This window comes from Sphaerodactylus townsendi, linkage group LG07 (genome assembly GCF_021028975.2).
Source record: "Sphaerodactylus townsendi isolate TG3544 linkage group LG07, MPM_Stown_v2.3, whole genome shotgun sequence".
In the NCBI taxonomy this organism is placed as follows: domain Eukaryota; kingdom Metazoa; phylum Chordata; class Lepidosauria; order Squamata; family Sphaerodactylidae; genus Sphaerodactylus; species Sphaerodactylus townsendi.
The window spans coordinates 10,157,025-10,181,767 of record NC_059431.1 but is presented as its reverse complement, the minus strand read 5'-3'; the positions used below and the strand labels follow the sequence as shown (position 1 = coordinate 10,181,767).

The following is a 24,743-nucleotide window of genomic DNA, read 5'->3' as shown; positions in this document are numbered from 1 at the left end:
CCCCAGCCTAACTGGGGATAACTGGGGGATGGGAGGATGGGCTGCTATTCCCATCTCTTCCGGCGGAAGGGGCGGGCGCAGCGGAGCGGCCATTTTGTCGGCGCGAGAAGCGGTGTGAGGCGACCGCCGCGGTCTTCCGTCGCTCGGCTCTCCCGCAGCCCCCCCGTCATGATGCTGTCCGTGCGCGTCGCCGCCGCCCTCGCTCGCTCCCTGCCCCGGCAGGCCGGCCTGGTGAGCGGCGGGCGGTCCGGGGAGAGGGGGGGAGAGGCTGGCCTGGGCGCCGCCATCTTGGGGGTGACATTGACACTGGTGCCCGGGGTGGGTGGCAAGCAGGCCCGTCCTTCCCCGTCAGCCTCTCCTGGCTCGCCTCTCCTTCCTCCCCTGCTCCTTCCACCCGTCGTGGCCTCCTCCCAGCGCTGCCTGTTCTCGTGGCTTCACCTGCGAGCCTGGAAGGTCGTGCCCCGGATCGTCCCTTTGGGTTCCTTGGGCTTTGCATGGGCAGGAGGGGGTCCCCTCCCTGTAACTGGAGTGGCTGCATCTTGCGAAGCAACTCCAAAAAGATACAGGGCGCCTTCCCGCCTCTCAGCTGGGTTTGACTCTGTGGGGCAGAGACACCCGTTTGCAAATGATCGTTCAAGTGGAAGGAAAGTGCAACATTCAGCACGTGTGGAAGTGGCCTTCGTTCTGTTTTCATGCAGAGCAGCTGTTGGCAAGGGGAAGGTGACCCCTTTGGGTTTCTTGGGCTTTGCATGGGCAAAAGGGGTTCCTTCCCTGTAACAAGCCTCTCTTGGAGTGGACTGGAGTGGGTGCATATTGCTAAGCGTCTGTGGGAAGATACAGCTTGCCTTCACACCTTTCAGCTTTTCCTCTGTGGAACAGCGGCGTCCATTTGCAAATGATCATTAAAGTGGAAGGAAAATTTCAGTATTCAGCATGTGTGGAAGTGGCCTTAGTTTTGTCCAAGCAGCTAGTTTCATGCAGAGGTGCTGTTATCGTGGGCAAGGGGAAGGTGACCCTTTTGGGCTTTGCATGAGCAGGAGGGGTTCCTGCCCCGTAACAGGCCTTTCTTGGGCTGGGTGCAGCTTCCTAAGCAACTGTAAGAAGATGTAGGGTGCCTTCACACCTTTCAGCTTTTCCTCTGTGGGACAGCGATGTCCATTTGCAAATGATCTTTCAAGTGAAAGAAAAAATTCAACATGTGTGGAAGTGGCCAAGCGGCTGGTTTCCTGCAGAGGAACCATTAGCATAGGCAAGGGGAAGGTGACCCCTTTTATGCTGCTCTGGCTAGGCATGGTTAGACGGGTTTCCTGTATTCTAACAAGCCTCCCTAGGAGCAGGTTGGGGTAGGTGCAGCTTTCTAAACAATTGCAGGAAGGTATAGAGTGCTTTCAGCAGTGGCGTAGGAGGTTAAGAGCTCGTGTATCTAATCTGGAGGAACCGGGTTTGATTCCCTGCTCTGCTGCCTGAGCTGTGGAGGCTGGGATCCTGGGAATTCCAGGATTTAGCCTGTACACTCCCACCTGACACGCCTGCTGGGTGACCTTGGGCTAGTCACAGCTTCTCGGAGCCTCTCTCAGCCCCACCTACCTACGCCTTGGGGTGTTTGTTGTGAGGGGGGGAAAGGCAAGGAGATTGTAAGCCCCTTTGAGTCTCCTGCAGGAGAGAAAGGGGGGATATAAATCCAAACTCTTCTTCTTCATTTACACGTTTGCACTAATGCACTTGTCACCTGGATTTTACTCTGTGAAAAACAACATCTATATGCAGATGACTGTTAAAGTGCAATGACAGTGGAATGAAAGTGGGTTATCTCTTTTCCTGCGGAGGGGTTGTTAGCATTGGCAGGGGGAAGGTTTGTCTTGGTGCTTTGCGGTAGGCTGATATCCAACTGGGCTAAGATAGAGTGGCCAATAGATGACTGCCTGCATGTCTGTTCTGCATACCAAGGGTCCCAGGTTCAGTCCGTGGAAGTCTCTAATTGTTGTAAGTGATTGTGGAGCAGCTCTGCCCAAGGCTCAGTAGACGAGACTGCCTTTGATAGACTAACCAGCACAAGACATTTTAATCGAGCAGTTTTCTCTGTGAGCTGTGCTGCACCAGTTCCACTTCAGCCTGGTGTGCAGCCAGCGTAGTCAGTCCAGAAGTCTGACTACAGGAGGGGGAGGTGAGTGAGTAAGTGCCATAAACATAAAACAAAATAGACTTCTGCGGTTTAAAAGCCAGCAGATTTAATGTGCTCTAGATTCAGACTTGTGTCCCATGTGGTTAAATGGTTGTCTATGCTTACATGGGTCTCTGGAGGGCAAAAGGCACAACTGAATCTGCCTGGCTTTAAAGATGCCACCAGATTCTTTCTGTTCTCTGCAGAGCATTAACAAAACTACCCTGCCGAAAGGCATTCGTCGTGCCTTGTGGGGTATGGAAAATGGGAGGAGGGATTTCTAATGGTCTTGGCGTGGTGTCATCTGCAGGTATTTGTGACCTTGGGGACTAGTTCGACTTCTGCAAGTGGTGCCCTTTGGCACTGCCTGGTTCACCTGCTAGTAATGCTTTTAGAAGCTGCCTTTATAATGAACAATTCCCCAGTAATTTAGAGTTGAAATGAATGGCTGCCGTGTGTGGTGTAGTCGTTAAGAGTAGGTGGACTCTAATCTGGAGAAACGGGTTTAATTCCCCACTCCTCCACTCAGCAGCGAAACCTCTATCCTAGTGACCCGGGGTTTGTTTCCCACCTCCACATGAAGCCTGCTGCTGGGCTAATTCTTGGCCCAGTCACAGTTCCCTTCAGGGACTCTCCTCAGCCCCACCACCTCTCAAGGTGTCTCTCGTAGAGCATTAACAAAACTACCCCTGCCAAAGGCATCTGTCTGCCTTGTGGGGTATGGAAAATGGGAGGAGGGATTTCTAATGGTCTTGGCGTGGTGTCATCTGCAGGTATTTGTGACCTTGGGGACTAGTTCGACTTCTGCAAGTGGTGCCCTTTGGCACTGCCTGGTTCACCTGCTAGTAATGCTTTTAGAAGCTGCCTTTATAATGAACAATTCCCCAGTAATTTAGAGTTGAAATGAATGGCTGCCGTGTGTGGTGTAGTCGTTAAGAGTAGGTGGACTCTAATCTGGAGAAACGGGTTTAATTCCCCACTCCTCCACATCAGCAGTGAACTCTTATCTGGTGAACTGGGTTTGTTTCCCCACTCCTCCACATGAAGCCTGCTGGGCGACCTTGGCCCAGTCACAGTTCTCTCAGGACTCTCTCAGCCCCGCCTACCTCTCAAGGTGTCTGTTGCAAGGAGTGGAAGGGGAAGGAGTTTGTCACTCACTTTGAGATGCCTTACAGGCAAGAAAGTCTGTGTATAAATCTAAACTCTTAAATCTTGAAAACTTAAATTCACGGTTGAATGCTGTCAGACTGCAGTTGGAGGACTGCTAACTAGCCTTTGTCTGTAAAGCTGTACTTTTTTTGAGTCCGAGAATCACAGAGTTGGAAGGGACCATAAAGGTAATTTAGTCTAGCCCCCTATTGCAGGATCTTCATAGTGCATTACTGACCAAGGTTCCTTCATCCCAGGGTAGGGAATCATGCTCGAGAGCTCGAGTCAGATGCGGCTCTTTTCTGCCTTCTACACTGTGGCTCCACAAGCAGCCGGAGCGCCACTATAGGGCCCATCTCTGCTCGCCCTGCAGGCAACCAGGCAGAAGCGCATCGGCAATAAGCTCTCTACAGAATGTGAGCGGAGTAAAAGGTTAAAAACCCTATATATATAGTGTTATCTTTATTTTAATTGTCAAAAATTATTTGCGGCTCCAAGTGTTTTGACATTTTCCCGTGGAAAGCCTTGGGTCCAAATGGCTGTTTGAGTGTTAAAGGTTCCCTACCCCTGCTCTATCCTTAGCTGAAAAACTGCCAGTGCAGTTTTAAATCCCACTCCATCCTCTGGCAGCGAATTCCATGTTTTAATCATTCACTGTATAGAAGAAGAAGAGGATTTTGGATTTATACCCCACCTTTTCCTCCTGTAAGGTGATTCAAGGTGGTCTACAAGCTCCTTACCCTTCCTCTCCCCACAACAGACACCTTGTGAGGTAGGTGGGGCTGAGAGAGTTCTGAAGAAGTAGTATTTCGTTCAGTCGACAGCTCCTTTCATAATTACATCTTATCCTGCAATTTTGTGTGTGTTTACTGGGAGGTAACGCCTAACAAATATATTCCAACTTGCTTCCACGTCTTGAACCGAGAAGAAAGGCAGGATATGAATGTTTTAATATTTGTTTGTTTATTTATATACTTATTTCCTGCCCATCACCGAAGTCCCTGGGTGGGGTACAGACATGAAACACACAAAACAATCTTACAATCTATTGTCGAAGGCTTTCACAGCCGGAATCACTTGGGTGCTGTGTGGTTTCCGGGTTGTATGGCCGTGTTCTAGCAGCATTCTCTCCTGACGTTTCGCCTGCATCCTCTGAAGATGCCAGCCCACAGATGGCCCGAAGAGGCGTCAGGAAAAAAATTTCTTACAGCCTGACTTTCCCTTCAGCTCTACAAATCTTACAATCATCATAAAATCTATTTTAAAGACTCTCCTCATCCCCCATCCTAAACCTCTTAAAATACATAATCATCTTTCCCCTTAATGCTCCTCCAACACACTTCAAAAATGAGGCTGGGGCTGTACCATTAGAGTGCCGGTATAACAATAAATGTCAGCATTGGTAGGATGGGGCTATACCAAGTGTTCGTTGGTCAAGGTAGTTTTTAATAACTATATGAGTAATCATGATTCTTACCCTGGGGGAAGTGATTAGTAAAATTGTGAAATGCTGACTCTGCTGTTATGTAGCTCTATGGCAGGGGTCTCTGAAACCTGCGGCTCTCCAGATGTCCATGGACTACAATTCCCATCAGCCCCCACCACCATGGCCAATTGGCCATGCTGCCAGGGATTATGGGAATTGTAGTCCATGAACATCTGGAGAGCCGCAGGTTGCAGATCCCTGCTCTATGGAGAGATGGCAGAGGCATGTGACATGATTATGGGGAAGATCAGATTTAGTTGAAATAAGGGAAGGCCTGGGTGCTGTGTGGTTTCCGGGCTGTATGGCCGTGTTCTAGCAGCATTCTCTCCTGACGTTTCGCCTGCATCTGTGGCTGGCATCTTCAGAGGATCTGATGTCAGATCCTCCAGAGATACATCAGATCCTCTGAAGATGCCAGCCACAGATGCAGGCTTAAAACGCGAGAGAATACTAAGCTAGAACAACCATAACTCAGGCCCGACAACCAATGTCAAACGTGAAAACTAACCGACAATAAGGGAGGTCGCTATTAAATCGCCCTGTCAAGCGACTTGGACAGTAACCATCTGAATGGAAACCTAAATCAGAAGAATGTGATTTTATAGCTGGAGATGGTGCTGAATAGACGACTTAAATGCCTTTCTTTGCACTAGGTGTCCCGAAATGCCTTGTGCGCGTCGTTTGTTGCGACCCGGAACCTCCATGCTTCCAAAGCGAGTTTACAGAAAACTGGTGAGTCCAAGCAAGTGCAAATCGTTATTTATTTTACAATCGACCCCGAGTCTTGATGAGAAAGGCGAGCTATAAATGTGGTTAATAATCAAAATCTGATTCAGTGATGCTTGATCTGTTCTCTGTATCCTGGGTGCCACTGGCTACTCCAGAGATACGCAATTTGTACAGCATGGTGAAATGCATCCCATGAGAACCGCATTTAAATCCTCCTGATTCCAGAGGTCAGAAATCACTCTCAACAGCCTAGATTTGAGCAAATGCCTGTAAATGGTACCATTTATTTGGCTAAGCTTGTTAAATCTCTCCAGATCAGTGGTTCTCAACCTGTGGGTCGGGACCCCTTTGGGGTCGAACGACCCTTTCACAGGGGTCGCCTAAGACTCTCTGCATCAGTGTTCTCCATCTGTAAAATAGATAAATGTTAGGGTTGGGGGTCACCACAACATGAGGAACTGTATTAAAGGGTCACGGCATTAGGAAGGTTAAGAACCACTGCTCCAGATGGACTGAGGCTCAGTGATACAGCATATACTTGGCATGCAAAAGGTCCCATGTTCAAGACCCAGCATCTCCAGTTTAAAAGATCAAGTAATAGGTGGTGGGAAAGACCCTGCCTGAGATCATGGAGAGCTTCAGACGATCTGACTGGACATAGCTCCACATCTTGTTGGACCGAAAGGTGTAGTTCAGTATAAGGCAGCTTTATGTGTTCATGTGTTCAACTGTTATGATAGAATCATAGAGCTGGAAGAGACCCCAAGGGCCATCAAGTCCAACCCCCTGCCATGCAGGAACACACAATCCAAGCACTCCTGACAGATGGTCCTCCAGCCTCTCTTTAAAAACTTCCAAAGAAGGAGATTCCACCACGCTCCGAGGTAGTGTATTCCACTGTCGAACAGCCCTTACTGTCAGGAAGTTTTCCTTCACCTTGAACCCATTACTCCTGGTCCTAATCTCTGGAGCAGCAGAAAACAAGCTTGCTCCCTCACCAACATGACATCCCTTCAAATGATATATGTTAAAATAAGGGAAACTGCAAAAGCAAAGACCCACAGATCCGGGCTGGGGCCACTAAGTTGATTACAGCAGGTCGTAAGGTACAAGCCATTAACTGAAGGTCAGAAGACCTTTGAGCTTGTACTTCTGGGCCCTCCCAGGCTAAATGTCTACAGGGACAAGAGAGACAAAGTCAGCCTAGGTGGATCTCCTGTTCTGCTACTTCCTGGGAAGCCAGTGCAGTGTCCTCATTTCAACAGCATATTTATTTATTTATATCTTCAATTTCTATACCGCCCGATTCCGGGCGGTGAACAACACAATTCAAAAAACATTAAGCAGGAGCAAATCATACACAATACAATACATAGGCTCCATCCTCTTAATCATCGATAAAACAACTTAAAAACTCATGTAAAACAGCGGATAACAATTAATAAATAAACAAGAGGCGTCCAAGAACCCCAATTTAAAACCTACCCCAAGAAGGGAGACGGCAGGCCCCTCAATATGAGGGGGCTCTGATGTAACAGCGCCAGGGCAAAGAGCAGTGAGGGGGCACCACATCAGCGGCCGGACACTCCAAAGGCTCGGTGGAACAACACGGTCTTACAGGCCCTGCGGAACTCACCGAGGTCCCGCAGGGCCCGGACAGTTGGAGGAAGGGTGTTCCACCAGGCCGGGGCCAGTGCTGTAAAAGTCCTGGCCCGTGTGGAGGCCAGCCACATCATTGAGGGGCCGGGGCCACTAGCAGGTCGGCCTCTGCTGAGCGCAGAGGCTGAGTAGGGACGTATGGGGTAATGCGTGTATGCTACCTCTAAAAAGTAGGAGATTATGCAACAACAGCCAAGTTAGCAAGTCATGTAAATACACGGCCAATACAAGAGTTTAACGTAAAGGGGAAGCTATACTTCCTGTACTTTGCTGAATCATCTGCCTAATGGCTACACTCGGTGAATCTTTTTTGTACTGAGCAGACTAATAATGTATTTGTTTAATTAGGTGGGCTAAGATTGCAATGGCAAAAGGTGTAAAATTGTATTCAATAGATAATGGTAAGCTCATACAAAATTATTTAGATGTTGGCTGAATTTATCGTGGTGAGAACAAAAGGATAAATTGTCCAAGATAGTTTATGCTTTAGTAGAAAAAGGTTGATGAGAAGATTTATTGTTTATTATATCAAATGATGGATTAATTTGTCAGCAAGTCTCTTATATTGCAAATGTTTGGTAACAGTTAAGATCCTGTTATGTCTCAATCATTAGGCGAGTGGTTAGGTAAAAACAAGGTTTATATACACAGTTTCCACAGCAGTACATCAGGCTAAGCAGCTACACATGCGCTCACTTAAATATAAATTTCTCAGCTGACGTAACCCCTCAACTACGGAAACCCCAGGAGCTTAATACATGACGGATCCCTGTTCTTTTTCCTTTTCCCTATTATTTTGTATAACTTTCTCTTAATTTTGTCTATTTATTGTACGTCTTAAATGAGGAAACAATAAACATTACTATGAAAAAAATGTATATTCTGCCTCTCCTAATACCTTGTGGAATCAGAAGAGTCAGTAGGGTATGAATTACTTTTGGTTATCCTAGAGTTTTGTCACATCGTAATATGGTACCCGATCCTTGATCTGCAGTATGAGAAATGACTAAATTTTATTTATCATAAAAAAATTTCCAGGCACTGCTGAAGTGTCATCTATCCTTGAGGAACGTATTCTTGGAGCTGACACCTCCGCCGAGCTAGAAGAAACAGGGCGTGTTCTCTCCATTGGGGATGGCATTGCCCGTGTGTATGGCCTGCGTAACGTGCAGGCGGAAGAAATGGTTGAGTTTTCTTCTGGACTGAAGGCAAGTTCTTTCCTTTTTGCAGCCATATTTGTAGTAAATATTATCGTGGTTCTAGGATTGAAGATCTCTTGTAAATTTCGTTGTGCGTGCACAATGACAATAAAATGCTTATGCTTATGCTTCTTACATATTAGTTTAAATATGTCCAAAATATGAAGGGTGAATGGGATAGGAATCCCTTCAAGAAGGAGTTTAAGATCAATGGTAGAGCATGGAGCTGTTAGACCTTTATCCAATGAGCTGAGAAGACCTTAAAAGAAAGGAAGGGTGGAAAGAGAAATTACCACCTGATGGAGGAGCTGGTGGTGGGGATAGTACTGAATGCATTTCATTCTCTCCCAGTTCCATTTCCTCCCTCAAAAGAGGTGGGGGGGAGGAAAGCGTTTTTCCTTATGCCTTCGAAAGTTTAAATCTCTGTGTGTATTAGCCCCACCAGCATTCAGCTAGATTGTCTTAGTCACTACCTTTTTGCTTGCTTAAACGTGCACCCTCTGTTTTGTCCTCCAGGGTATGTCCCTGAACTTGGAACCCGACAACGTTGGCGTTGTCGTATTTGGAAACGACAGATTGATCAAGGAAGGGGACATTGTGAAGCGAACTGGAGCCATTGTGGATGTCCCAGTTGGTGAAGAGCTCTTGGGTCGTGTTGTAGATGCTCTGGGTAACGCAATTGATGGGAAGGTAATGCGGCAGCCTTACAGATGGGGGGGCTGCGTTTAGCTCAGGGGTTCCCAACGGGGTGCACGGGGTTGCCATGGTCCCTGATGCCTGTCCCGGGGTGGGTGGGGGCACTGAAGTCTGCTCCAGTGAAGGGGGGCACTGAAGCCTGCCCAGTTGGGGAGCGGCACTGATTCCTGTCCTAGTACCAGAGGTGAGAGCCAACCAGTTCTCACCACTTCTCTAGAAGTGGTCACTAATTTTTTCTGAGTGCCGAGAAGGGGTTACTAAAGCAACCTCCCTGCCCAATAGGGACTGGAGGTGCGTGTGTGCGGCGCTGCCGCTGTTTGAATCCCACCACCATCGGAACCTGTTATTAAAATGTTTGGATCCCACCACTGCCTAGTACCCACCAACTCTTATTAGAAAATGTGCTGGTTCAGATGGGGATTTTGCCGAGCGATCCTTCTGACTGCCAGTAGAGATTCCATTGGCTGTGCAAATCCTTAAAGTGCATTGTTTTGGCAGCAGCTGCCACCACAGCAGACGGATAATGTGTGTCTGAAAGTCAGCCGCAGCAGCCATTTTTGTAGCTGTCTCTGGCTGCTGCAGCAGTCATTTTGTGTCTGGCATATTGTTGCTGCCTCCCAGGTGTCTGAATTCCGTAGGTGCCCACAAGCTCACAAAGGTTGAGGACCCCCTGGTTTAGCTGCTGCTGTTGACTGAATTTTTTTAAAAAGGTGACAACATTGCCTTGCCTTTAAGGGTGCTATCGCTTCCAAGACACGGCGGAGGGTTGGTCTCAAGGCCCCTGGGATCATTCCAAGAATCTCTGTGCGTGAGCCCATGCAGACCGGCATCAAGGCCGTGGACAGCCTGGTGCCCATTGGCCGTGGACAGCGTGAGTTGATCATTGGAGACAGGCAGACCGGGTAAGGAATGCTGGCCAGCTGCTTTCTTTTAATTGTTGCGGGTTTGCCACTGAGGATTTCCAATGTTCTGGGTATTGAGGAGAGAAGAATCTTCTGCCTTCAGAGAACCATGTTTGACTAAGGATCTGTGCCTCTCGAGGTTCACCAAGATGGTTGCCCATATTCATGGGCGTTACCACTCCCTGTTTGAGAGTGCCAGCGTGCTTTAGAGGTAAACAGCAGATGTACTCTAAACTGGAGAATCGGGTTCGATTCCCCACTTTTACACACGAACAGCAGACTCTTATCTGTCTGCAGTGGCGTAGTGGTTTAGAGCAGGTGCACTCTTATCTGGAGGAACCGGGTTTGATTCCCAGCTCTGCCGCTTGAGTTGTGGAGGCTTATCTGGGGAATTCAGATTAGCCTGTGCACGCCCACACACGCCAGCTGGGTGATCTTGGGCTAGTCACAGCTTTCCGGAGCTCTCTCAGCCCCACCCACCTCACAGGGTGTTTGTTGTGAGGGGGGAAGGGCAAGGAGATTGTAAGCCCCTTTGAGTCTCCTATAGGAGAGAAAGGGGGAATAGAAATCCAAACTCCTTCTTCTTATCTGGTGAGTTGGATTTGTTTCCGCACTCCTACATTCCTGCTGGGTGACCTTGGGCCAGTCACAGTTCTCTCAGAACTCTCTCAGCCCAGACCTACCTTGCCAGGTGTCTGTTGTGGGGAAAGGACAGGAAGGAGTTTGTAAGCCCCTTTGAGACTCCTTACAGGAGAGAAAGAGGGAGTACAAACCGAAATTCTTCTTGACTATAGCTACATCTCATAATGCATCTCAGTAGATCAATAGTGGTGTTCAAGCTGTCGAAGTCGGCGCTCCACCACGATTCCTCCTTTCTTCGCCGAAACGCTGCAAGGAGCGTTGCAGGAATCCTGGAACCTAGTTTGAAAACCTGTGTTTGCTTTGAGCACAACAGGATGCCCATTGCCTTTCCCATCTCTTTGCAGCAAAACCTCAATCGCCATTGATACCATCATCAACCAGAAACGGTTCAACGACGGGACCGACGAGAAGAAGAAACTGTACTGTATCTACGTCGCGATTGGTCAGAAGAGATCCACGGTTGCACAGCTCGTCAAAAGGCTGACTGATGCAGGTATTTAGTTCATAGTTGGACTTTCCTCCAGAAAAGTGCTGGTATTTTTCTTAAACCAGCCCAAGTGATATGCAATGCCTGACTGATCACTGCACCATGCTGGCAAGCATTGCTACCTGGGCAAATTTTCTCCCCGTGGAAGGAGAAGCAGCGGGGGGGGGGGGGGGGCATGGCGGAACTCTGTTTATGCCACCGGCTGTCTCTTCCAGATGCCATGAAGTACACCATCGTGGTCTCTGCCACGGCCTCCGATGCTGCCCCTCTTCAGTACCTGGCTCCTTATTCCGGCTGCTCCATGGGCGAGTACTTCAGAGACAATGGCAAACACGCCCTGATTATCTATGACGATTTATCCAAGCAGGTGCGGCCTTGACATTATTATTATTGGAGTTTGATTTATATCCCCCCTTTCTCTCCTGTAAGGAGACTCAGAGTGGCTTACAAGCTCCTTTCCCTTCCTCTCCACACAACAGACACCTTGTGAGGTAGGTGGGGCTGAGAGGGTTCTGAGAGAACTGTGACTAGCCCAAGGTCACCCAGCTGGCATGTGTTGGAGTGCACAAGCCTATCTGGTTCCCCAGATAAGCCTCCACCGCTCAAGTGGCAGAGCAGAGAATCAAACCCGGTTCTCCAGATTAGAGTGCACCTGCTCTTAACCACTACACTACACTGACTCTCCAAGGATCATGCCTCTTAACCCAACTACCTCCCCCCCCCAACCCCAAGAATTATGACCCTTTAGGCTCAGCGTAGCTGTTAACTGCCTGGCCGTTTTCCCTTCTCAGGCTGTTGCCTACCGTCAGATGTCTCTGCTGCTGCGTCGTCCCCCTGGCCGAGAGGCCTACCCCGGGGACGTGTTCTACCTCCACTCCCGTCTTCTGGAAAGAGCAGCCAAAATGAATGATGCCTTTGGTGGCGGCTCTCTGACTGCCCTCCCCGTCATCGAGACTCAAGCTGGTGATGTGTCGGCCTACATTCCCACTAACGTCATTTCGATCACCGACGGGCAGGTGAGATTCGGCGACGCTGCGGCCGTGTGTGGACGGGGAAACTGGTGTTTGTGCGAGCGAGGCAAGGACCTGGCATGCCATTGGTTGTACCACAAAAGAGCAGGCCACCAGAAACAGTTACTGAGTTTCACCTTTGAGTCACATTATTACTAAATACCGAGGCCACGGGGAGAAACGTTGCATTAACAGAATTCCTTGGTTTTGTCAGAGCACTTTGACTAAGGGTCTGAGTTTGAATGGCAGACAGTTTTTCAGGGCGGATGGGCGCAAGATTTGTGGGTTCCTGTTTTATTGTTGGTGTTAAGCTGAAAGTGTTTCAAAGTGTTATTGTAAGCTGCTTGAGCCCCAAGGAAAGGTGGAATATAAATGTTTAAATAAATAAAAATAAATGCAAGATGCATTCAGGCCAGATAGATCCCTGTGCTGTTTCCTTGTTCGGCCGATCCTCATCCTTTATGCTGGCAATAGTCTGAAACATTGCTGCATGAACTTCATATTGATGTGGAGAGCTGGGGATGGAATCAAGGGGATGGAGATGGAGGCCAGAAACATGGAGGGTCAGTGCAATGACGCCTTCGTAAGACAGCACACAGAGAGTAGATTTGTATACTAAAAAGGCTGTATTGCAGTGATAGCGAACCTATAGCATGGGTGCCAGAGGTGGCACTCAGAGCCCTGTCTGTGGGCACGCGCAGAGTCCCCCCCCCCCCACCACCACCACACACATCTAGGCTGGCCTGGGCTGCTGGGCTCGATTATTAGCATTAAACCTAAGACCTAGTTTTGGGGAAGCAGGGTAGGTAACCCTGTTAAGCGCTGTTAAACCCCACTGATTTTCTTGCGAAGAACTAAAGCACGGTCCTTTACCTGGGAGTAAGCTTGGTTGCTGGCAATGGGGCTTGCTTCTGAGTAAACCCTCCTAGGGTCGTGATTCACCTGTTGGAAGAGTTGCACGGTTGCTTCAAAGCAGCCACCAAGCTTACTCCTGAGTAACGCACACCTCGGAGCCAACCGTTTTTTCTAAACTAAAACCTCAGTATTCAGGTTAAATTGCCGTGTTGGCACTTTGTGATGAATAAGTGGGTTTGGGGTTGCAATTTGGGCACTCGGTCTCGAAAAGGTTCGCTATCTCTGCTGTATTGGTTCTAACTGCACTTTGTGGGATATTTGGTGGTGCCAAGTTAACGGAAGTCTGGGGGTGCTGTTCCGTCTTTTACAGATCTTCTTGGAAACTGAACTGTTCTACAAAGGTATCCGCCCAGCCATTAACGTTGGTCTGTCCGTGTCCCGTGTCGGTTCTGCCGCCCAGACCAGAGCCATGAAGCAGGTAGGGGGGTGGCCGCCGCGTCCCTCTATTAAAAACACTACGAGAATCCTCTTTTTGTTCAATTGGTGCAGGGGTCCCTAACTTTTTTCAGCCTATGAGCACTATAGAATTCTGACCTAGAATGCTGAGCACAGCCAGAAAATGGCCGTCACAGAAGGTGGAGCCAGCTAGAAAATGGGTCCTGCAGATTACCTTCAGCCATACTGTGAAGACTTGTGTGCTCTGGTGGCCACTGCAGTCAGAACAACATTTTTCAAAAATCTGCACAGCCAATCAAACCTCCAGTGACCAATCAGAAGCTGTGCTGCCCAATGACCAATCAGAAGCTGTGCTGCCCGAAAGCCCCACCTGGCTTTACCTATTTTCATACGACACTTAATGAATGCCAGGAAAGGTGTTGGTGGGTAACCACAGGAGGCCGCGGAATTAGTGGAAGCAATAGAATCCAATTTTTGTTGGTTCTATTTAAACTTGAACAGCTATCAGGTGCAATGCTGGTTCAACTGGAACTATTTTGTTGAGGTGTATTCTCTGAACTGAAGCAAACTTTAGCCTTTGCTTCTTCACCCTACTTTGAACAAATTCTCCTCCGCCCCCGCAACATTCATTCTCCGAATCTCGTGAAGAGGAAGCAGCAGGCAGAATGCTTGTCTTTCTAATAGATGCATCAGAGTTTAGATCAGGGGTCTTCAAACTACGGCCCTCCAGATGTTCATAGATTACAATTCCCATGAGCCCTACCACTTGGCCATGCTGGCAGGGGCTGACGGGAATTGTAGTCCATGAACATCTGGAGGGCCATAGTTTGAAGACCCCTGGTTTAGATGCTTCTACCCTTATTTTCTCCCCACTGGGAACCAGAGCGGCTTACGTTGTCATTCTCCTGCCTGTGTTTCTATAGTCAGCAGCTATTCTTTGAGGCAGGTTAGGCTGAGCGGGCGTGGTGTGAAAGGTACTGCCAGTCAGAGTAGCCAGTCCTGACCTTGATCGGCCAGTGGTCTGACAATATAAGGCCACTGCATGTTTTCGCATATGCACTGGGGCTTGGGCCATCCAAATGGACTATGCATACTACTCAGGATTATTTAGAAGAAGAGGAGAAGTCTGGATTTAAAGCCCACCTTTCTCTCCTGTAAGGAGACTCAAGGTGGCTTACCTTGTGAGGTAGGTGGGGCTGAGAGAGTTCAGAGAGAACAATGACTAGCCCAAGGTCACCCAGCAGGAACGTACGAGTGCGGAAACACATCTAGTTCACCAGATAAGCCTCCTCAACTCAGGTGGAGGAGTGGGGAATCAAACCTGGTTCTCCAGATTAGAATCCACCTGCTCTTAACCACCACACCACGCTGCTCAGAGCTGGAAAGGACATCAAGGGTCATCTAGTCCAACTTCCAGCACAACAGAATTCACAACTCCCTCCCCACCCCTCCTCCGATGACCCCCACTCTGTGTCCAGAGGAAACCAGCGAGTGACCCTCTGCCCTGTCTCCTGCAGGTGGCCGGCACCATGAAGCTGGAACTGGCTCAGTACCGTGAAGTAGCCGCTTTTGCGCAGTTTGGCTCTGATCTGGACGCTGCCACCCAGCAGTTGCTCAATCGTGGCGTGCGTCTGACCGAGCTGCTCAAACAAGGACAGTACGGTAAGGCACCCGACCACCTCATGAAGAGGTCTGTTCAGCTACCTCCTCTGCCGTGTGATAGGTGATGGCATGTATGGCCATGAAAATATAATGGTGTTTATATGGTCTGGGGACTGAGCTTTGGTTAAGAGCTAGCACAGGGGTAGGGAACCTGCGGCTCGAGAGTCGCATGCGGCTCGAGAGTCGCATGCGGCTCTTCTGCCCTTGCACTGCGGCTCCACGAGCTGAGCCGCTGGCCCCATCCTTGCCTGCCCTGCAGGCAGCAGGGCGGGCGCATCCATGCGCTTCTCAGAATGAGTGGAGTAAAAGGTAAAAAAACCCAATATATACAGTGTTATCTTTATTTTAAAAGTCAAAAATTATTTGCGGCTCCAAGTGTTTTCTTTTCCCATGGAAAACGGGTCCAAATGGCTCTTTGAGTGTTAAAGGTTTCCTACCCCTGAGCTAGCAGAACCACTAAACTTCCTAGGTGCAGGCAATAAAGCTGTTGTCTGCTAAATCTTGGAGACGAGGAAACAAAAGGGGATGATTTAATGTTAAAAATGTACATACCACCCGTCTGCCAGAGGCCTTTCCCAGCTTTTCAGGTTTCTCCACTGTCCCAGTGAAGGCTCCTCTCATATTTTGTGCTTTTATGATTAGGCTTGATCACCTGCTGAATCTGAACAAAGCTTCGGCCTTTCCATTCTCCTTTTCAATTGTTAGCGGGCTCAGAGCTGAGAGGCATCAGCCTTGCACTGTAGCTTGAGCCTCTGCAATAAGGATGAGGTGGAGGGGCAATTGCAGGTGATTCCTGGGATGGAGCCGGGGAAGGGGGTGAGCCCTTCCTCTCCTAGCAACCCCTCTGCAGTTTCTTAAGAAGCTTAAGTGACCTCCTCCTGCTGAGGCAAGCTCCCAGATAGAACTTGGATGCAGTTTTGCCATATCTTGTGATGAATGGAATCATAGAGTTGGAGGAGACCCCAAGGGCCATCAAGTCCAACCCCCCAGGAACACAGGATCAAACACTCCTGTCAGATGGCCATCCAGCCTCTATTTGAAAACCTCCAAAGAAGGAGACTCCACCACACTCCGAGGCAGTGCATTCCACTGTCCAACAGCCCTGACGGTCAGGAGGTTCTTCCTGATGTTTAGGTGGAATCTCTTTTCCTTCACCTTGAACCCATCACTCCTGGTCCTGGTCTCTGGAGCAGCAGAAAACAAACTTGCTCCCTCACCTATATACCATCCCTTCAAATATCATGTCATCCCTTAACCTTCTCCTATAGAGACTAAACATACCCAACTCCCTAAGTCTGTCCTCGTAGAACATGTATTCCAGACCTTTTACCATTTTGGTTGCCCTCCTCCGGATCCGGTTCCAGCTTGTAATATCCTTCTTGAAATGCAGCAGGAAGCCAGATGGTCTCACTCTCATTTTCTCTCCCTAGTTCCCATGGCTATTGAGGAGCAAGTCGCTGTTATCTACGCTGGAGTCAGAGGTCACCTGGACAAGCTGGAGCCCAGCAAGATCACCAAATTTGAGAGCGCCTTTCTCGCTCACGTGTTGAGCCAGCATCAGGCTCTTCTCTCGACAATCAGGTACAGGCATGATTTCCTGCTCCACTTCAGGGAGCCTGAGACTGTTGGGGAAGGGAGGGGCGGAGTCACCAATTTGGCATGAGCCAGAACCTGGGAGTAGCTGCGCCCCAGTTGGCACAATCTTGAGCGCAGCCCCACAAGTAAGCTGTTAGAGAGCGATGATAAATCTTCATGAAACATCTGTTTATTATACAAAATTAGTTTCATTTCCTGTGTAGACCAGCCTTCCTCTTACGGGCTAAGTGTGGTTCCCTTCATAAAAACAAGTACAACAACAACCATCACCTTTATTAGGCATTTAAAATAAGCTCTAGAGCGTTACTAGACATTTATGAAGTACAAATTAAAAAAGCAAGTACAATAAAGTGATGCACAGCATCCAATAATCTAATATATTTAGTCTCTGCTAGAAGGTATACTCAGATCCTGCTGATTTTTCCCACCCTACATCCCTTCAGCTTCGACAGTATTTTGGGTCTGCTTGCCTTAATATTTTCCCTGCAGCCACCTTTGAGGTAGTTATTTGCACGTACCTCGCAGTGAAAGACTTTGTCCCTGGTCTCAGAAACAACCAGAAACCATGGCATACGTGGTGCTCCACAGCAGAGAACATTTACCAGGCCACTGTTGTTAAGTGGTGTAGTGGTTAAGAGCAGGTGGATTCTAATCTGGAGAACCAGGTTGGATTCCCCCACTCCTCCACCTGAGTGGCAGAGACTTATCTGATGGATCAGATTTTTCCCCCCGCACTCTTACATTCCTGCTGGGTGACCTTGGGCTAGTCACAATTCTTTGGAACTCTCAGCCCCGCCTACCTCACAGGGTGGTGGTTGTGGGGAGAGGAGGGGAAAGGAGCTTGTAAGCCCCTTTGAGTCTCCTTACAGGAGAGAAAGGTGGGATGTAAATCCAAACTCTTTATTCTTCTACTGCTAAGGTTTTTTGGACAGTCTGGATCCCCACACTACAATGGAGGTAGACAGGTTTGTTTCAATTTCTATGAGGCTATGTGACTCGAAGTGCAATTTTTTTTGTAACCTCTTACACTCATTGCCAGTGAAGATTGTTGTTGATGATGATGCTGTATCCCCAGATAGTGGTAAAATCTCAAAATAAAGGCGCATTAAAAGCCCAGCAGCCCATACAGGAAAGTAGGGTAGGAAGGTGATGAGGAAGAGGGAGGCCATTAGATGGTAAAACTGTTGCTGCCTGGTGGAACCTATATCCCATCTTTTTGCTCTCACCATGGCCCCTCAGGGTGGCTAATAAAACATATTAGTAATAAACAATTAAACAGCTAAAATCTGACATTGAAATCTGATATTTAAATCTGATTTTAAATCTGTATTAACCGCTGTTTTTAAAAAGGGATTGGTACTTTATTTGTATGGAAGTTTAATTGTTTAATCTTGCTTGTGTTTAGTTGTATTATGATTTGATTTTGTTGTGCACCGCCCAGAGCCCTTCGGGGATAGGGCGGTATATAAGACTAAACAATCAATCAATCAATCAATAAAATGTATACAGAGACACAAAACAGTCCGGAAGGAGAGATCTCTGCGTGTGTATACTGCCATCAAGTCAAGGAACAGTTAGGTTTTCAAGCCAAGAGATGAACAGAGGTGGTTTGCCATTGTCTGCAAAGTGACCCTGGTCTTTCCATCAAATGGTAACCAGGCTGCCCCTGCTTAGCTTATGACAGTGGTGGCGAACCTATGGCATGGGTGCCAGAGGTGGCACTCAGAGCCCTCTCTGTGGGCATGCGTGCACAGAGTTTGTCATGTGATAATAATGTAATTATCAGGAAGATTATTAGCATTAAACCTAAGACCTAGTTTTGGGGAAGCAGTGTAGGTAACCCTGTTAAGCGCTGTTAAACCCCACTGATTTTCATGCGAAGAACTAAAGCGCGATCCTTTACCTGGGAGTAAGCTTGCAATGGGGTTTGCTTCTGAGTAAACCCTCCTAGGGTCGTGATTCACCCGTTTGAAGCGTTGCACAGTTGCTTCAAAGCAAAGCCACCGACTACCACCAAGCTTACTTCGGAGTAATGCCAACCATTTTTTCTATACTGAAACCTCAGTATTCATGGTAAATTGCCATGTTGGCCCTTTGTGATAAGTGGGTTTTTGGGTTTCAGTTTGGGCACTCCGTCTCAAAAAGGTTCTCCATCACTGGCTTATGAGATCTGGCAAGATCCAGGTAACCTGGGGAACGCCAAATGAAATGAAAAAGGCTTTATCCACTGGCAGAAGACAGCAGTAGAAGGGGACAAATCTCCCTGGGGAGTGAGTTTCTGGAATTCTCGTGCTGTGATCAAGAAGGCTCTGTTTTGATTTGTTACCCACCTATCTCGGGGTGGGCGATGGGAAGGCAGCCAAAGCAGGTTGGATGGATTCATAAGGGAACAGGCAGTCCTTCCTGTACGTTCCTCCCCCACCCCAGAGGTCTTTAAAAATCAGCACCTTTTAAAGATTTGTTTTGCCATGCTGCAGACCTGCACTCCAATGCGAACATCGGTTTGACCTTGTAGCTTGGCACTAAAAGTAAAGCTTGTTGCAAAGCGGAAGTGACTTTGGGTTTGTTTTTGTCTTGGTGGGAGGGGAGGGCAGGAGGCAAGGGAGCCAGGAATCGCTTTCCTCCTTTGCAGCTTGCCAGGAACGAGTTGCAATTCTTTTCCCTTTTTTTTTGTCTCTCTTTAATAGGACCGATGGGAAGATCTCTGAGCAAGCAGAAGCCAAGCTGAAGGAAATAGTGACTACTTTCCTGTCTACATTCGAAGCATAAACCAGGTCATTTTTGTCTGTGACTGCTGATAGCCCTCTGGTTCTGTTTTCTTCCCCCAGAGACTTAAAAGATGTTTGAGTTGACTGTACAGATCTCCTTGGAAAATTAAAGGCTTTATGTACAGATGTCTTTGTGAGTGTGGTCTTCACTGGTGTGGCGGCCTCATGCGTGCCCCTAACAGCATTTAGACCAGTGGTGGCAAACCTATGGCACGGGTGCCAGAGGTGGCACTCAGAGCCCTCTCTGTGGGCACATGCAAACAGAGTTGCTCCTCCCCCACATCTAGGCTGGTCTGGGCTGCTGGGCTCGATTATTAGCATTAAACCTAAGACCTAGTTTTGGGGAAGCAGTGTAGGTAACCCTGTTAAGCACTGTTAAACCCCACTGATTTTCATGCGAAGAACTAAAGCGTGATCCTTTACCTGGGAGTAAGCTCGGTTGCTGGCAATGGGGCTTGCTTCTGTGTTAACCCTCCTAGGGTTGTGATTCACCTGTTGGAAGAGTTGCATGGTTGCTTCAAAGCAGAGCCACCGACTACCACGAAGCTTACTCCCGAGTAACACACGCCTCAGAGCCAACTGTTTTTTCCTAAACTAAAACCTAAGTATTCAGGTTAAATTGCCGTGTTGGCACTTTGCAATAAATAAGTAGGTTTTGGGTTGCAGTTTGGGCACTCGGTCTCGAAAAGGTTCGCCATCACTGATTTAGACTCTTGTGCCTGCTGGGAATTCCGTGCTGAGTTGAGTGCTTCTCCACCGCAGTGTGAAACAACTAATGGTCTCATCCTTTCCTTATATTACATGGAACCCGAGAAGCAAAGTCGTTTCCGTTATTTAAAGCCGATAACACAAAATCAAGCGTAAGACGTTCCGGTTGAGTGAGACTTTGGTGCTTGAACCACAGTTTGAGATATGCTTTCCATAGTTGTATTGTTTGGAGGAAGACTAAAGTTAGTTCAGATCAATAAGTAATAATCACACCATTCTGCACCTGAACACTGAAAAATGAAAACACCCTACAAATTCCAAAAATAAATTTCAAAAGTTCTTCTTTTTTTACGCACTGGTATGCAGTACAAAATATCAGATATGCACAGATGCCTTCACAATAATTATATACAAGAAAAATGTGTACTAGGCCAACTGCCTTTACAAAGAAAATACACAATAATAGGCAATAACGCTTCCGGATTTGTTGTCATTTCACCCTGGCTTTATCAAGCCTATTCCTGTAAATAATAAATACAAATCAAAAAATCCAGTGTGCATACATACATCAGTGTGATGTCCTCTAACAACTCTCTAATGGTGCACCGATCCCCATAATTGTAAAGGTTTATTTATTTTATTTTATTATTTTATTTGGACCAGTAGATGGCAGCACAAACAAATGTCAAACTCCAGCATCTCAAGACTAGACTGGTTAGTCCATGTTAACCGGACCATGTTAGGTGGATGGATGAGCGCAGGCCACAGTGCCCTGCGGTTGTTTGACTGCAGCACTAAGCTTCCTTGGTTCAGTTCAAGGTTTTCTCCTAGATCCTGTTCCCTTCTCTACCTTCTTCATTCCCCAACCTTTTTGAGCCTGCGGGCACCTTCGGAATTCTGGAACAACACGGCGGGCACAACCACAAAATGGCGGCTACAGGAGGCGGAGCCAGCCACGAAATGGCAGCTGCAACTTTACCTTCAGTCACACAGCGAGGATCCTGTGCTATGCTGGCAGCTGATGCCAAAATACTCTTTTTAAAAATCTGCAGTGTCAATTGAACCTCTGGTGGCCAATGAGAAGCCTTGCTGGGTGAACATCCTGCCCTCTTCCCAAAAACACTTGGGCAGGAAAGGTGTTGGGGATCCCTTGTAAGGCCCCTGTCCTCTTCTCCACTGAGGCACCCCACTTTGATCCTCAATCTCCTCTTAGTTGTTTTGAAGGTCTCCCCTTTGAAAATTTAAGTGCAACATGGATCCCTGGGCAACCCGAGGAGGAGGAAGAGGAAGAGGAAGAAGAGGGAAGAGGAGGAGTTTGGAGTTATACCTCACCTTTCACTGCCAAATGGAATTCATCAGACAGAAGGTCCCTTGCAACATCATTACTCCCTTGTTTACTTCATTTATATCCCAGCTTTCCCTCTAATGGGGACCCAAAACTGCTTACAGGGTACTCATCTCGTACTGGCCCTTCACAACAGCCTTATGAGGTTAGGTTGTGTGTGTCATCGGCCTAAGGTCACAAAACAGGCTTCCTTGACAGAGCGGGAATTCGAATCTGGGTCTCCCAGGTGCAGAACCCTAATGTGGGAGCAGTTGCATCTATCACATGTTCATCTGAGTTGCTCAGGAGGGTGAACATGGCTACCAATCTTCTATGGCTGCCAATCTTGATCCTCCTTGATCTCAGATTGCAAATGCCTTAGCAGACCAGGTGCTCAGGAGCAGCAGCAGCAGCAGGCCATTGCTTTCACCTCCTGCAGGTGAGCTCCCAAAGGCACCTGGTGGGCCACTGCGAGTAGCAGAGTGCTGGACTAGATGGACTCTGGTCTGATCCAGCAGGCTAGTTCTTATGTTCTTAACATAAAATCGTAAAAGTTGGAAGAGGCCATACATGCCATCTGGTCCAGCCCGCTGCTCAATGCTTTGAAACTCCTTACAGGAGAGAAGAAGAAAAGTTTGGATTTACATCCCACCTTTCTCTCCTGTAAGGAGACTCAGGGTGGCTTACAAGCTCCTTTCCCTTCCACTCCGCACAACCTTGTGAGATAGGTGGGACTGAGAGCTCCAAAGAACTGTGACCAGCCCAAGGTCACCCAGCAGGAATGTAGGGCTGCAGAAACACATCTGGTTCACCAGATAAGCCTCTGCCACTCAGGTGGAGGAGTAGGGAAACAAACCTGGTTCTCCAGATTAGAATTCACCTGCTCTTAACCACTACAGCACACTGGCAGGGGTATAAGTCCAATCTCTTCTTCAACTGCTGCTTGTAGACAGCCAGTGAGGGGGGGCTCATCATCTCCCTAGGCAGCCAATTCCACTGCTGAACAACTATTGTAAAATCTCCTCCCCCCCCCTTAATATCCAGCTGGTACCTTTCCACCCAAAATGTATACCCATTACTGCGAGTCCTATCTTCCGCTGCCACCAGGAACAGCTCTTTGCCTTCCTTTACGCGCCAGCCTTTCAAATGCGTCAAGAGAGCAACCATGTCTCGCCTCGACCTCTTTTTCTCCAGGCTGAACATTGCTCTGTCCCTCATTACTGTGCCCTGCTCCATTGGTATCTCACAACAAACTTGTGAGGTGGGCCAGGCTGAGTCGGAAAACTGCTCGGCTTTTGGTAGCTCCATGAACTTGACTGCGCGACTGAGGGCCTGAACCGGCGTCTCCCTGATCCTGCACTCACACGAAGAGCAGCATTTCCCGCTCTGGCTGGCAGCAGCTTTCCCGAGTTTCAAGTAGAGGTCTTCTCTATTACTCACTACCTGTTCCCTTTTCACTGGAGATGCCAGGGACCGAACCCGCAACCTTCTGCTTGTAAAGCAAATGCTCTACTGGGGCCCCGCCCCTAGGCCAAGCTCCATCTTCTGACACGTGAGCTGCATTTGGGAGGCAAAACTACAATCAGGGAATCTTCACTTCCGCAGCTCTGGAGATGTGAAAAAGGCAAACTCTATGCTGGGGATCATTAGGAAAGGAACTGATAATAAAACTGCAAGGGTTGTCATGCCCTTATATAAAGCCAGGTGGATTGCAATCCACACTTTGGAGTGGCCTGTGTCCGAAGTTCTGAGGGTCGCCGCATCTCAAAAAAGGATATTGAAGAGATAGAAAAAGTGCAGAGAAGGGCAACAAAGATGATTGAGGGACTGGAGCACCTTCCTTATGAGGAGAGGCTGCAGCGCTTGGGACTCTTTAGTTTGGAGAGGAGACGTCTGAGGAGGGATATGATCGAAGTCTATAAAATTATGCATGGGGTAGAAAATGTTGACAGAGAGAAACTTTTCTCTCTTTCTCACAATACTAGAACCAGGGGGCATCCATTGAAAATGCTGGGGGGAAGAATTAGGACTAATAAAAGGAAACACTTCTTCACGCAACGTGTGATTGGTGTTTGGAATATGCTGCCACAGGAGGTGGTGATGGCCACTAAACCGGACAGCTTTAAAAGGGGCTTGGACAGATTTATGGAGGAGAAGTCGATTTATGGCTACCAATCTTGATCCTCTTTGATCTCAGATTGCAAAAGCCTTAGCAGACCAGGTGCTCGGGAGCAACAGCCGCAGAAAGCCATTGCTTTCACATCCTGCATTTGAGCTCCCAAAGGCACCTGGTAAGCCACTGCGAGTAGCAGAGAGCTGGACTAGATGGACTCTGGTCTGATCCAGCTGGCTTGTTCTTATGTTCTTATGATCAAGTGACGAATTAAGAGGCACAAGACCAGAACAGTCAGAGACGGAAAAATCCTGGAATCCGTCCGCTTTGCAAAAATTTGACACGTTCATTCCGGTTGCCAGCAGTCAAAGTTTCCTTCCCATCCTCAGCTTTCAGCATTTGGGAGACAAATCACAGACAAGGAGGTTTCTTTTTCACCTGGCCGAGGCCTTCCTAGAGAGCCAGCGTGCTGTAGTGGTTAAGAGCAGGTGCGCTCTAATCTGGAGAACGGGGTTTGATTCCCCGCTCTGCCACTTGAGCTGTGGAGGCTTATTTGGTGCACTAGATTAGGTTGTGCGCCCCAACACATGTCAGCTGAGGGACCTTGGGCTAGTCACAGTTCTTCAAAGCTCTCTCAGCCCCACCCACCTCACAGGGTGTTTGTTGTGGGGGAGGAGGGAAAGTAGATTGTAAGCCCCTTTGAGTCTCCACAGCAGTGGGATTATAAAATGAATAAATAGTAATAATAAATGATGGGGGGTAGGATTAACCAGATCCAGGTAGGGAAACGTCTTGATATTTGGGTAAACACCTGAGTCAATTAATCTTACCCAACCAGTGAAGAGCTCTCTACTTGGCAAGGTGCAAAGGGTTTCCTTCAGTTGCAACAACAGGAAGACATCTAAAAATTCCCTACCAGGACAGAGTCTGCGATTACAGCATGAAACAGACTGAATCTGTAATTCGTAAGCTTCTACACTGCCCATTTTATGACAATCAGGTCCAACTTGTTGACCGCTCTACTCTTTAATAAAGATCTATCAGACAAACAAAATATTTCCTATCTATTAAACTATTGTTGTGCTATCTCTGAAATGATGGCTAAGTACCTATGTTATGTCATTAAAATGCAACCATGACT

At 48.0% G+C, this 24,743-nt stretch overlaps 1 protein-coding gene across 1 annotated transcript; it reads left to right on the top strand.

The window, feature by feature from the left end:
- The first annotated feature begins 70 nt into the window (after positions 1-70).
- Positions 71-19,583, top strand: ATP5F1A (ATP synthase F1 subunit alpha). Its single transcript, XM_048503973.1, has 12 exons — positions 71-231; positions 5,450-5,528; positions 8,223-8,392; positions 8,900-9,073; positions 9,815-9,981; positions 10,968-11,116; positions 11,326-11,477; positions 11,902-12,126; positions 13,346-13,453; positions 14,949-15,093; positions 16,524-16,674; positions 19,377-19,583. The coding sequence occupies exons 1-12, from the start codon at positions 169-171 to the stop codon at positions 19,456-19,458; spliced, it is 1,665 nt and encodes a 554-aa protein (XP_048359930.1). The 5' UTR covers positions 71-168; the 3' UTR covers positions 19,459-19,583.
- The last annotated feature ends 5,160 nt before the right edge of the window (positions 19,584-24,743 follow it).

Bases quoted from the DNA above. Each gene is read 5' to 3' on its own strand.
- ATP5F1A (XM_048503973.1), top strand. From the start codon at position 169: ATGATGCTGTCCGTGCGCGTCGCCGCCGCCCTCGCTCGCTCCCTGCCC. The intron at 5,529-8,222 runs GTGAGTCCAAGC...AAAAATTTCCAG, and splicing joins AGCGAGTTTACAGAAAACTG to GCACTGCTGAAGTGTCATCT. The intron at 11,478-11,901 runs GTGCGGCCTTGA...TTCCCTTCTCAG, and splicing joins ATGACGATTTATCCAAGCAG to GCTGTTGCCTACCGTCAGAT.